The 15,139-nt window shown below is 36.3% G+C and overlaps 1 protein-coding gene across 1 annotated transcript; it reads right to left on the minus strand.

Annotated features, from left to right (window-relative positions):
• Positions 1-10,382: 10,382 nt before the first annotated feature.
• LOC122893585 (melanoregulin-like) lies at positions 10,383-11,027 on the minus strand. Its single transcript, XM_044230708.1, has one exon. It carries the CDS (start codon positions 11,025-11,027, stop codon positions 10,383-10,385), a length of 645 nt encoding a protein of 214 aa, XP_044086643.1.
• Between the last annotated feature and the right edge of the window lie 4,112 nt (positions 11,028-15,139).

The raw sequence follows: 15,139 nt of genomic DNA on the forward strand, positions 1-15,139 counted from the left end.
AATTTACAGAAGTAAAATCTTGAAATATTATCTAATGTGTTTAATATTCAGAGTGCACAATCTGATTTAATCAGTTGTGAGTGCTAGACATTTAAATGAATGAATAAACTGCACATACATAATCAACAATATATTATTTCTAATTGAGTTAAATGCCTAAATGAGTTTAGCTTATTTTGCAATGTTGAAAATGTTTGTAATTCACTTGGAAATGAATTCTTCTTTATTGTGGACAGATTTTTTTTTTGATAGATTTATGAGAGACTAGATTTCGGTTAACTGTGTGGCACTTTGACCTTTTTCACAGTTAGTTACAAGAGCTTAAATTGTACAGAACGCTGTGTGGTACATCTATACATTAAATTATTTACCTTACCAATATCGGATACTATAATTGAAAGTGTTTAGTCCTATAATATTCATTTAGGCTTCACTTAATTTATTTTTCCCCTCGTCCTCATCTCTCTCTCTCTCCTCCCCCATCTCCCTCTGTCTCTCCCCTCCCTTCTTATCTCCCTCCTTCCCTCTCTTCTTTTCTCCTTTTCCTATCTCTTTCCCACTCTCCTTTTTATTTTCAAAGTGTAACGTTTTAAAACGTGAAATGACTGTCCACAAAGTGTGAGTGGGTTGAAGATTATTACTTCGATATTTGTTCTTTAACTATAGATTATAACATGTTGTTATACAACCAGAAAAATTAGATGATTGAATAGATTTTCCTTTTGAGAACATATCAGTGTCTATTATTGTCTACCTTTAAATAATTTGTAATCATTTCCATCAAAACATTAAGGTGGGGCAAACTTATTTTTTATGCTGCTTATAAAATAGTTATTAGCAATATATTATGAAGGTATGATTCATTCATGTATAAAATGTTGTGAGCTTCTCTAATGTTGAAAGCACAGTGGATACATTATAAGGAACTTAAAACTGAACATGTTGTAGTCCTCAGTTCAAGAATTCACATTGCATTCTAATAAAGGCCCCTGCAATTTGAAAAAGAAAGTCAAACATGGAAAAAGATCAGATGTGTTAAAGGAAATAATTACTGAATTAGATAAAGGGTCTTATGGAGAGGAAGTAGTATATATGATGTAGCCTAGAGAGTAAAATGTATGGTATTTAATTTCACTGGAAATATTTCATGACATAATGCGTAGTTTTCATTACGAAAAAAATCACTTTCTGAATTTTGAGTTATTAGATTCCATTTTCAAGAAATATTGAAATTCCCTTTCAAGAATTTTTAAAGGTTTATGGCTGAAAATTATATCTGACATTTTTAAGTTATGTAGTTTAAAAATACATTTTAGTAACACCAGTTAGCTACTTTGGGAAGCATAATAGATGTACAAAAATGATTTTTTTAGTGACCTTAAAAAGTTATGACATTATTTAAAAATAGGAAAAATGAAGAAAAATACCAAGGAATTTTCAACTGAGTTCTTACAAGTAAGGTGAAGCAAATGCTGTAGGAGATCGGTGTATGGAAAAATTTGAAAACTGGTGTTCACAAAATCTTTACTAAGTATATGATATGTACTGTCCTTGAGATAGATGATAGAAATAGCTTTTGAAGTCTTCTTATGCACAGTCTTGTTATAGACAACTGACTCAAAGATGTTTTTGATAGGTCCTCAATAACAAGAACAACAAAAACTTTAAAAAATATTAACGGTAATGCTCAGCCATATTTAGGCTCTCAAAATCCCCCTCTAGATCTAAAATTCTTAAACCAATTATTCTGCCCCTCTTCCTTTCACATGATATGGTCTGGTAGGAAAAGGTGTTTGTAGAAGACACCTTATTATCACAGAATAATTTCCTTGGTGGAACGAAGCCACTGAGAATGGACTTGTGATGTAGTCAAGTTCCTGTCAACAGGGTATTCATCTTTCTTTTGATAGTCTAACTTTGACCTTGTGACTTTGAGAGACGGGCAGAAACAGATCTCTTTAGAAACTTTAAGGAAATATAACATCAACTATCAGAGCTCAAGATAAGTCATCTTCCGATTTCTAAAATTAGATTTGCTGTTTCTGTTGGAGACCCTGATTTTTCTCTGACCAGGTAGGTACTTGCATACACATTCACTTTCTCCCTAGGGCCATTTTGAAGTACTCAGCAGGTCTATTTCACATGCTAGCCTGAGGAATATACCAAGTGAGGTGACCTGTTTTAACTTCTGTGGAGTGAAGTAGTGATATAGACCCAACTGAAAGATAAACCAAATATTACATCCTATTTGTTTTTCTTCTAAGTTGTGTGGCATTATTCATTCTTTGAAATAATGACACTTTAATGCCATTGTTATCATTTGACAGAATTAAAATTTTTATTTTATTTTTTTATTATGTTAGTCACCATAGAGTAAATCATTAGTTTTTGATGTAGTGGCCCCATGATTCATTGTTTGTATATAACACACAGTGCTCCATGCACAGAATTAAAAATTTAAAATGTCACCATAGTAACTTTATAAACATAACAAAAATTACAGTTTCTCTTATTTTTAGACACTTTACCTAGGTATACTGGAGTTAATGGTCCACCATTTGTTTTGCTAAACTACCATTTTGTGCATTTTACTGAAACTTTGTTATATGACCACAGTTAAGCAGAACTCAAAATGATGTTCTGAGCTGAACTTCAAAGGAAAGTTCCCTGAATAGAACCAATGACAAAACACTGTAATGTCATCTGCAGTATTGGAAAGTCAGCGAGACTCAAAGATAAGTGTAGTAGACTAAAGTCTGATGGGCTGGGTTCTAGCTCTTAATAAATTTATATTGCTATGTAATTCTCTTAGGCTTCCATTTTCATCAGGAGTATTAGCTATATAGCTCAAGGAATTCTAAGTATCAAACGATAAGTGTGTGTTGACTTGAAAACAAAGTATATCAGTATAGGTTATTGTTATCCATATTCTTACCAAAAAATCACTATTGCATAGATCTTGAGGAAAGGTTTCAATGTATTTTGAACTTGTCAAGAGAAATTATCAGAAACTAAAATGTCTGAATGCTTTATATTACAAAATCATTACCTATATCTTGAACGTTACCATTCATTTTATTACTTTTTTTTTTTTTACATGATATTAGCTTCCTACCCATTTATACCAGAAAACTATTGTCCAGTTCTGTAAAACAGGAGGGGTGGAGAGGAAATTTTCTTGGACTTCTCTTAATTGTTTTTTAACACTATACAACATATTAAACAGGGATTCACCCACCGAATCCCACCATTACACAGCAATAATTAGCAATGTTAAATAGACTCTAACCCAATTACATTTATCTTTCTCACTTGTGATAAAATAAGAAGATTCCTTAGGCTGGAACCATGCCCAGGTTTGAATATAAGCTTCATTATCTTTACTTATAAAATAGGGCACTTGGAGATTAAGTAGTTATACACACACACACACACACACACACACACTTTTTCTCACATATCAACTATAAGTTAATAGTTAAAATTTTAGGAAACATACACATATAACATGTATAAAGTAACACCCAGAGCATTAAACATTACTAAAATCTCTGTTGGGCCAAAATTTTGGAGAGATCTATAAATCTACACATGGTATTGAGTTTAATCTCTACATTCTGACTGTGGTAATTGAAATCTCTGACTCTGATGCCCAGATTTCTCTTTTTGCTTTTCCTTCCCATGTGTATCTCTCTCCTTTGATCACTCCTTAGATGATCATGGTTGAAGAACTCAAACCCTTTGTTATTCTGTTCACTCTACAATGTCTTCAGATGAGATATCTAATACTGGTATTTTAGATGGATTCATGGAACTCATGAACTAGTATGAGTTTCTCTTAGTCATAGGACAGGGGTTAGTCAGATTCTTAAACATGTCTGTGACCCCCAAAATATTTAGAATAATGGTGTTATAGAAATCAGAAACAGAGAGCCATTTTACTCTACTTACTAAATCTCTATGTCTATCAGGTATCAACATGTACAGATTAATATTTGAATCTTCTACTACATTCCCCTCATCACAGTCTTAACTAAAATTATCAGTACTTTTCATTTGAATTATTGCGAATGTATTCTGACCAATAATTCTACTGTCTGCTCCTTTGGTCCTCTGTGCTGCTGCTGAAATATCTTTTCTAAATTTCATATTTGACTGTCATTTCCCTGCTCAAAATTCATCAATAGGTCCCATTTAGCTGAGAGGATTTTAACAGTCAGAAACTCTGCATTGTCTGAGATGTCCTCCTTTCATATTATCAATTTAGAATCGTTGCTGTAATAGATGCAGGCACTGAGTGGAATGCCTATTTTTCAAGTGAGGTATTTTGGGCAAAAAAATAAAAGATGAAGTTACTTACATTGTTGGCCTCTGCCTACCTCTTGAACTGTATTTCTCACCATTCAGATTTATGCGTTCTCTCATCCACTCACACCGAAGTCAGGGAAGTTATTCAAATTGACCATATTTTTTCACTGCCTTTCAGTGTGTTTTTACCTCTGGGCATGTCCTTCCTAACATTATTTATCTACCTAACTTCTAATAGTTCTTTAAATTTCAGCTTATGTTTCACTTCCTTCTCTTGTCCTCAGTATTATTTAGGTGCCCACTTATGTGTTCCAAGAGTATTATATGCATACTTGTACCACAGCATTTATTACTGTGTTGTGATCATGAATTAATATTATTTGTCCCTCAGACTGTAAGCTGAATAGAGCAGAGACCTTTTTATATGTGATACTGTTAGCACTGAATAAATTTCTGTTGAATGAATGACCGGATTTTTGTTCTATCATTCATTAGCTCTGTGACCTTGGGTAAAAAATACCTTAAAACCACTTAGTATTGGGCGCTTGAATGGCTCAATCAGTTAAGCGTCTGCCTTCGGCTCAAGTCATGATCCCCAGGGTCCTAGGATCAAGCCCTGCATTGGGCTCCCTGCTCAGCAGAGAATCTGCTTTTCCCTCTCCCTTTGCCTGCCACTCCAGCTGCTCGTACTCTTTCTGTCAAATACATAAAACACTGAATTTTTAAAAAAGATTTTATTTATCTTTCTCAATGTTATTTTTCTTATCAAGTCATATGGACATAATAACATCTACTTTAAAGACCTGTTTTAAAACAAATCAGATCATGGCAATCTATTATGAGTTGTCACACCATTACTTATTAATGTTCTAAAATTTGCAAATGGTTTTATACAAATGAGAGTAGACTCAAGATTATCATTGGATATTATCATTTCTGCTTATTCACATACGTTATTTAGAAGGTGGAGTAGTTAAATGCTAGAGATCCCTGAAATTTACACCAAAATGAGCCACATAGAAACCTCATCCATCTCCTGCACCATGGCAGGGGGGAAATGGTAACTCCTTATCTGTCATATGACTGTGCTCCTTAAATGTGCATTATTTTCTCTGTGCTTTATTTCACTTTCCTGAAAAATGTGATTAGGACCAAAATATTTTAAATGATTATTTTCTTTCTTAACTCTTAAGTTACATATGTTAAATTCCAACAGTTTGGCCGGATAAGGAGATCCAACAAATTATTCTAATTACTTCTGAATATTGAAATCTCCTTATCGCTTTGAAAATCAGTTTTAGGAACAGTGGATTTTTTTTTAAACTTAAGTATAGAAACAAAGAGAAGACAAAGGAGTTGGGTGAAATGCAACAGGAGATAAAAATAGGATGAAAAGTTTTGTGAGCCTTGTATAGTTTGTATCTTGACATAGGCCATGGTGAGAATATGCCCATCATGAGGATTGGCAAGTGTTGCAAATCAGGAACTTCTCTTCTGTCTTTAAGAGCCAGAGGACCAGCACCACCCCCAGGCAATTAGGAGAAACTAAAGGAACATTAGGAAGAGAGCCATGGCTAAAACCTAAAACATGTGAATTCTAGCAGACTATGTAATGCCACATAGATACTCTTGGCTCTTCCCATCTAGAAATTTGTTTATGGGGGCTATATGAGCTTCAGACTCAGGAGTTACTTGCTTAATAAACATATCCTAACTCAAAACTAAATTATGCTTCTATGCATACGCATGGAAAATAAAACTTTCCTTTTCCAAAGAGATACCCAGAAGGAAAAGAGTAGAAAACAAACTTGAATGATTTATCCTGATTCATGGTACTAGTAATTATTTATGCAATAAACTTTACTTTCAGAGTAGAGATTCACAATAATATTAAGCAGGAAATACAGAATGCCCATATACTCCCTGACTCTCCACAGGCATAGCCTCCCATATCATGAACAGCCTGCACCAGAGCAATAAATTGGTTACAATTGATAAACCTACAAGTCACAGGGTGCCTGGGTGGCTCAGTGGGTTGAAGCCTCTGCCTTCACCTCAGGTCATGAAATCAGGGTCCTGGGATTGAGCCCCCCAGGGGTCAGGGGGGTGTCTTTGCTCAGTAGGGAGCCTGCTTCCTCTTCTCTCTCTGCCTGCATCTCTGCCTGCTTGTGATTTCTGTCAAATAAATAAAATCTTTAGAAAAAAAAAACAACAAAAAACAAAAAAACAAAAAACCCTACAAGTCACTATCACCCAAGGTTTATAGTTTACATTAGGGTTTACTCTTGGGAGTGTACATTCTATGGATTTTGAAACATGTATAATGACATATGCCCCATTATAGTATCATAAAGAATAGTTTCACTCTCCCCCTAAATTCTTGGAGTTCTACTGACTCAGTCTTCCCTCACCTCCTAACCCCTGGATATCCATGATCTCTTTACTGTCTCTCTAGTTTGCCTTTTCCAGAATATCACAGTACTGAAATCATACAGTATGTATAGCCTTTCAGATTGACTGCTTTCACTTATAATATGCATTTAGGTTTCTTCCATGTCTTTTTATGAACCAATTGCTCATTTCTTTTTCATGCTGAGTAATTCCATTGCATAGATGTACCACAGTTTATTATCCATTCATCTACTGAAGAACGTTTTGGTTGCTTCTAAGTTTTGGAAATTGTGTATATGGCTGTTGTAAGTATCTGTGTAAAAGTTTTTGTGGAGGCTTAGTTTTCAACTCATTGGGGTAAATACCAAGGAGCTCAATTGCTGGATTGCGTGTTAGGACTATGTTTAGTTTTCTAAAGAATAACCACACTGTCTTCGAAAGTGAGTGTACCATTTTGCATTCCCAGCTGCAGTGAATGAGTGTTCCTCTTGCCCCGCTTCCTTGCTAGCATCTGGTGTTACTGTTCTGGATTTTTGGCATTCTCATAGGCCTGTAGTGGTATCATTATTTTAATTTGTATTACTCTAATGAACTATGATGTTAAGTATCTTTTCATAGGCTTATCTGCCATCTGCATGTCTTCTTTGGTGAGGCATCTGGTCAGATTCTCAACTTTTTAAAAATCAGGTTTTTCATTTTCTTATTGTTGAGTTTTAAAGAGTTCTTTGCATATTTTGGATATCAACTATGTCCTTTATTAATATTTTATACCAGTCTGTAGCTTTTCTCCTCATTCTCTTCATCCCTAATAAGCAATTTCTCTTTCTACAAATAAAAAATGTTCAGAGTATAGTTTTAAAAGAATATTAAATACCAAAAGGTTTTTGTGGGGGTTTTTTTTGTTTGTGTGTGTGTGTGTGTGTGTGTGTGTGTGTAGGATTAGTTTGAACTATAGGTCATTATTTTTTTCATAGGCCAAACAATGATAGGAAGTTTTGGTATTCATAAATTTAATGCCCTAGGGTTTAGAGTTTGAGAATTCTTAAGTAAGTAGACTCTATTTTAGGTTTAGACTAAAATAGATAAATAGATAAAGGAGTTAAAGAAGGTAGGACTCTAAAGAAAGATTTTTCTTTTCTGGCATTACTGACATTTTGGACTGATGATTCTTTTTTGTACACGGTTTTCCTGTGCATTTTAGATTCAGCCATATTCTTGACCTCAAGGCACTAGAAACTTTCTACCCAAAGTTGTAACAATCAAAAAACGTTTGCTGAAATTGTCAGCCCCCCTCCCCCCGCCAGGGGTAAAATCCTTCCCATTTGAAATCCATTGTTCTAAGGATATGCTATTTTGATAATGGCTTATTTTTAGAAACATATCATCTATCACATGCCCTGACAAGGGTATATCTAAACAATTTCTTGGAACTCTTTCTGATTGTAAGCAGGAGGCCTCAATTTCTAGGAGTCAACTAAAGCACTTAGTATCTCATCATTGTCTTTAAATCAGAGATTAAAGTTTTGACAGTTTGGTTTTCTGCATTTTGTTTTTGCCCCAATAATGCAGTTTATTTTTTTACCTTATTGAGGTATAATTGATAGACTTGTAATGTATTTCAAGTGTACCACTTTCTTGTTTGAGATACAGATTTTTGAAAGGATTCCAACATTTGAATGAACATATCCATCATAGTCTTATCAACCATAGTAACCATGTTCTACCTTGCATCCTCAGATAAATAACATCTGAGGATATGTAATACCTGGCTATGGTGAATGATGCTGTAACACAGGAGTACTGATAGATCTTCAAGAGAGTGATTTGTTTTTTGCAATATACTGTGTATGCAAAGGTAAAATTGATGGATCATATGGTAATTCTACTTTTAATTTTCTGAGGAGCTTCATACTGTTTTCCATAGCGGTGGCATCAGTTTACAGTCCTACCAACACAATATAAGGGTTCCTTCTCCATATCCTTGCAAGCATTTATTTCTTTTCTTCCTCTTTGCCCTTTTTTTTTTTTATAGAAAAACTTTTTAATTCCCTGCAAGGAAAAATTCCTGGATAATTCCATGTTTCTTATACTCATAGAGACATTCTTATCCTTATTCATACATTACCAAAAATAAAGACAATGTTTACAATTAATTCTCCAAAGATGCAAAAAAGGTAGAAAGACAAAACACAAATTCCAAGGACAGACATGGAAACAATACGATTTAGAAAGATTTATTGTTTATTTTTTGTTTTGTTTTTATTTATTTGTTTCACTCTTTGTACGTTTATCTCTCAAGAGACTACAGAAGTGAGGGAAATCATCTGCAGGCTAATTTTAAACAATGTGAGAGAGAAGCTAAGCATTAAATATAAAAAATAAAACTTTTGGCTTACTATACTAGAAAGAATCTTCCTGAAACATGTCAGTTAAGTTGATCTGCAATGGATTAATACATGAAGAACATGTATCTTCCTCTAAGAAATATTTCAAACATCGTATATACTACTAAAAGAGCTGGTCAGCAAGTTTTCAAGTCACCATCCCCTGGACAAACTAAAGACAAGTTACCCTTTACCTGAAGTCAAAAGAACAAAGTCTGTAGGAGTAAAAATATTGCCAGTGTTCTCAGCAATCTACCAATACATCTGACAGGTTCTGAAGGTCTACTCAATAATGTGAACCATGAGTCATTTCCCAGCAAGCTCCTTGCTTGAGTGGCAAGTAACTTCCGAGGCTGGACTTCTCAGTCTGTGGAGAGAAGCAAGTTGTATTGGCAGCATTGCTCCATCTTGAAAATCCAGAAGACAGTCCTGCAATGACCCTCTGTGTAACAGAGCTGCAAGTCTGCACTGCGTGTCTCTTGGCAAGTGTGACTCTGCCGCTGAGCCAGAAGCAGATTAAAGAAAAGAGGAGGAAGTGGCGGTCAAATGTTTCAGTTGATAGATGCTAGCCCAGATAACATACCATGGCCTTGAGGTCTTGAAATGGATGAGATGCCAAAATGAGGTAATCAAGTATTGATAATGTTAATCTAAGAAGCATGTCCCACCACTGAAGACAGAGCTTTTTGACATGGGATTGATCTATCTGGAAGTCCCTTCTGGGCAGCCCTGTTAGATATTCCCATTATCTGCTACATCAGAACCTCTGAAGAATTCTGACTTACACTCAAGATGATGTCTCTGACACCTGCAAGGTTCTGAAGGAGCTTCCAAATCAAAGAAAGGTCACATGATGCCTGGTATTATTTTAGCATTAGTTTATATTACACAGCGATTATTTAAAATTCAGTAGTCCATATTTGGGCTCAATGATAGCTGTATCAGTCTTATTGTTTTCTTACCTAGAACATCCCATTCTCCCAATAGGCTTGTTGTACAACCAAAACCAAAATGGGGACAGTGGGTTCTTGAAATCTAATCAGCCGGGAGGAAAGATCCCAGTGACCATATCCCTGATAGAAGATCCCAAGTGTGTTTCAACACAACCCAAACATTTCTTATCGTAACATCCTCTTGAAGACCAAATATTCCAAACTCTTAGTTTTTTGTAGGCTTTAGAGTGATTTTTCACTTAGCTAGCCCTCCACTTGCTTACTGTCTTCTATATGCATTTGTCCAACTTGGATTGGCTGTTGAGTACCAGCAGGGGTATCCCAATTCTACTTCCTAGACTGTCCTTTAGGGACTTGGAAACGGAAGGTAGTGCAGTTCTTTCTGGCCATCCGCCAGGCTTGGGACTCCTGGCTTCTTGGGGTAAGTTCGACTGGCGATATTAAAGAACTCTTCTGCTGCATCGAGAGCAATGAGACAGTCCACAACAAAGAGGTATCTCTCCGAGAGCTCCCAGTTTGTTGGAAAAATACTGGTTTCTTCAGCCAGTTTTAACAATATCTCCCGAGCCTTCCTTGTGTTTTTAGAATCACTAATGGTGCTGAGTTTCATCAGGGACAACAAAGAGTCAGCTTCCTTTTGAAAACCTAAATCCCCTAAGATGCGTTTCCATCTATTTCCCACTTCCCTCCGGATCTGCCGCAGGGTGTAGATATCGTAGTTGAGTTTTTGCCACTCCTCTGAATCTTTGGCCTGCTGTTTTCGAACGACTATCAGATTGTACAGGATTCTGTCATCGTCTGCCTCTGTGTGGGACAGGTCATGGGGCATGCTCCACAAATTCTTGTCATCGTCTCTCGCCAGAGTTGCTCCAAATGAAGAATATGGATTGCTATCACTGACCAGGGGCTCCTTCTCCAGCGCAGCGGGCTCCTCCAGGCACGTGCACGGGCAGCAGCAGCAGACAGTCCTTAGCCAGTCCCGCGGCTCCATGGGGAGCGAGGTGCCCCGCGTCGCCGGCACACTGGGACACCGCCGTGGCGGGAAGCGAGCGCGGCTGGGGCGCAGCCACCTGGCCGGCATCCAGGTGCGGGGACCCCTCTTTGCCCTTCTAACAGGGATGAGGTAATATTTCTTTGTGGTTTTGATTTACCTTTTCATGATGATTCGTGATTTTGAGCACCTTTTCATGTTCATGTTGGCCATTTGTATGTTTTCTTTGAAAAAATGTCTCTTCAGATCCTTTGCCCATTTCTTAAATTGGGTTACTATTTTTTTGCTCTTGCGTTGCGTGAATTCATTGTATATTTTGGATATTAAAGCGCCTTATCAGATTTGTGGTTTGCAAATAGCTTCTCCCTTTCCACAGGTTGCCTTATATCTTGATGATTTCTTTCGCTGTGCAGTCAAGGAGCTTCTGGCTTATCTTTTCTTACCAGAATTTTATGTTTTCAAGTATATTCAAGTCTTTAATCCATTTTGAGTTGATCCTTGTGTGTGGCATAAGATAGCAGTCTAATTTTTTTTTTTTAAAGAGTTCACTTATTGGGGCGCCTGGGTGGCTCAGATGGTTCAGTGTCTGCCCTCGGCTCAGGTCATGATCCCGGGGTCCTGGGATCCAGTCCTGCATCTGGCTCTGCTCAGCATTTACTTACTTACTTACTTACTTATTTATTTGACAGAGAGAGAGAGAGAGAGATACCTAGAGAGGGAACACAAGCAGGGGGAGTGGGACAGCGTTCAGCGGGGAGCCAGATGCGGGGCTTGATCCTAGGACCCTGAAATCCTGAACTGAGCTGAGGGCAGCCGCTTAACCATCTGAGCCACCCAGGCGCCCCATAGTGATCTAATTTTATTCCTTTACATGTGGACATCTAATTTTCACAGCACCATTTATTGAAGGAACTGTGTTTTTTCCCATTATATATTCTTGGGTCTTTTCTCATAAATGATCATAAATGCCTGGATTTATTTCTGAACTTTCCCTTCTATTCCGTTGATCTGTGTGTCTGTTTTTATGTCAGTACCAGCTGTTTTAGGTATTCTAACTTTGTAATATAGTTTGAAAACAGGAAGTATAATGCGTCCACCGTTGCCTGTTTTTACTGAAAACTGCTTTGCTCTTCAGGGCTTTTGTGGTTCCATACAATTTGTAGGATTGCTTTTTCCTATTTCTGTGAAAAGTGCCATTGGAATTTTGTTGGGGATTTCACTGAATCTGTAGATCAATTTGAATAGTGTGTATTAACAATATAAATTCTTACAATTCATGAACATGGAAAATATTTCCATTTAGTTATATTTTCTTCCATTTCTTTCATCATTGTTTCACAGTTTTCAGCGTTTTACCTTCTTGGTTAAATTTACTGCTAAGTATTTTATTCTTTTTAATATTACTGTAAATGCAATTATTAATTTCTTTTTCCAGTAGCTCACTGTTAGTATGTAGAAATACATACAACTGATTTTGTATATTTGGTATCTTGTACATTTACTGAAAAATTACATTTAAAAAAATTTATAATACTAAAAAATTTTAGCAGAGTTTTTAAGGTTTCAGTATGTAAATTGTGTTATCTGCAAACAGAAGCAGTTTAACCTCCTGCTTTCCAGTTCAGATGCTTTTCTTCTTTTTCTTGCCTCAATGCTCTGTCTAGGGCTTCCTATGTTGTACTATGTTGAAAGAAAGTAATGATAGTGGGCAACTTGTTTTGTTCCTGATCCCAGACGAAAAGCTTTTAGCTTTTCACCATGGAGAACAATATTAGCTGTGGACTCCCATATGGTCTTTATGGTGCTGAGGTAACATCTTCCATTCCTAGTTTGCTGAGAGCTGTTTTTGTTTTTTTGTTGTTCTTTTCCTTAAAAATAAGCATTTTGTAAGAAGCATGGTAGGTCACAGAAAACATCAGAGTTCCAGAGATAAGACAGTTTTTGTAACCATCAGAAATGTAATGAACTGTCAAGAGAACATGTAATAAGGCATGGGTATTTATAATTGGTACATGTACATTTACTGTAAAATGATACAAAAAACCACATACTTTTTTAAATTAAAATTAAACACTTAAAAGCACTTTTTAAATTTAGATGATCTCATCACAATAGTTATAGTGCTTCTAGGTTTCACTATGAAAACTTTATCAAAAGGAACTTTGAGACTTTGCTAGGTACATCAAAAATAGATTACAATTCATTATAATTTAATTAAAATAGCCATGTGTGTTTTTTTGCTTATCCATTTATTTTTGTTTTTATTTTTCCATTTTTAAAATTTAAATTCAATTAATTAACATACAATGTATTATTGGTTTCAGAGGAAGAGGTCAGTGATTCATCACTCTTATATAACACCCAGTGCTCATTACATCACATGCTCTCCTTAATGTCTGTCACAAAGTTTTTTTTTAAATCATGAAATATGATTAATTTTGTCAATTATTTCTTCTGCATTTGTTGAAATGATCATATGACTTTAGTCTTTCATTTTGTTATATGGTTTACCACACTTACTGAATTTCATATATTGAACCATCCTTGCTATCTTAGAAATAAATGCTACTTGATTGTGGTGTATGAAACTTTTCATGTCTTGCTAAATTTGGTTTGCTGGTATTTTCTTGAAGGTTTTTGCATTTATATTAATCAGGGATATTGGCCTATAATGTTTTTTGTTTTTTGTTTTTCCTTATAGTGTCCTTATCAGGCTTTGGTATCAGTGTAATGCTAGCTTTGTATAATGATTTTGGAAGTGTTCCTTCACCTCCTATTTTTTGGGAAGAACTTTATAAGAGTTGGTACTAATTCTTTGAATGGTTAATAGAATTCATATCCTGGACTTTTTTTTTTTTTTTAAGAGCATTTTGATAACTGATTAAGCATCCTTATTAGTATTTGGTCTTTGAGTTTCCTTTTTGTTGGGCTCATATGTATAGCCTGGGGTAGTTCTCCTGTGCTCATTTAATAACCACTTCCTTGGGTTGCCTGGGTGGCTCAGGCAGTTAAGCATCTGCCTTCCACTCAGGAATACAAACCTTGTTGGTTATCAAAGCTAGGTTATTTTGGAGCCTGTCCCTTGGATGGAAGCTACAAATGATAAAGTTCTAGATGTGTGAAACTGCTCCTTCTGGGCGGATACTGGCATCCTGTGTTTTTGTTTTTGTTTTTTTAAGGGAGGGATGGGCTATGTTTTGTTTTGTTTTTAAAGATTTATTTATTTATTAGACAGAGATCACAAGTAGGCAGAGAGGCAGGCAGAGAGAGAGGGGGAAGCAGGCTCCCTGCTGAGCAGAGAGCCCAATGCGGGACTCGATCCCAGGACCCTGAGATCATGACCTGAGCCCAGTGGCTCAGTGGCAGTGGCTTAACCCACTGAGCCACACAGGCGCCCCTGGCATCCTGTTTTTATTACTGAAGTGAGCCATAGGGAGAAGGCAGGGGAAGTGACTTTTGACTCTTTTGGGCTCTTGGGATGATCACAGTGAGCACCTAGATGCTTGCTAATTAGCAGCTGCACCCTTAGGCTGCAACTTTAAAAATATGCAGCCAAACCCCTTCCAGAAAATGACTGGGAGATAGGCACTCTTACCTTCTCCCTCAATCCTCAGCCCTGGGTGGATAGCCATGGTGAGTGCTCATGCTCCCATTAATAACTGCTTTTTTGTTTGGTATAGTCCTGTGGAATCAGTAACACAAGCCCTGCTGGCTTTTATATCGAGGTGTTTTAGGGACTCATTCCTTTGCTGGGAGCCTTAAAAATTGAAATGCCAAATGTATGGTCTAAACCTTTCACCTTTTATTTTATGGTGCTGTGCTGGGGGTGGGACTTATGATGAGTGTATTTTAGCCTTTCCTACCCATTTCAGTGTGGATATTTTCTCATTTGCCCTATGTGTAGGAGTTACTCAGCTGGTTTTTGAATTTCAGAGGAAATTGATCCATGTTTAGCTGTTCATATGGTGCATCTATGGGAGGGAAAAAATTCAGGAGCTTACTTACATTGCCATCTTGGTGCAGAAACTAACAAGTTTTTTTTTTTTCTTTTTTTAAAAAAAAGATTTTATTTATTTATTTGACAGAGATCACAAGTAGGCAAAGAGGCAGGC

The sequence above is a fragment of the Neovison vison genome, chromosome 13, assembly GCF_020171115.1.
Source record: "Neovison vison isolate M4711 chromosome 13, ASM_NN_V1, whole genome shotgun sequence".
Lineage (NCBI taxonomy): Eukaryota > Metazoa > Chordata > Mammalia > Carnivora > Mustelidae > Neogale > Neogale vison.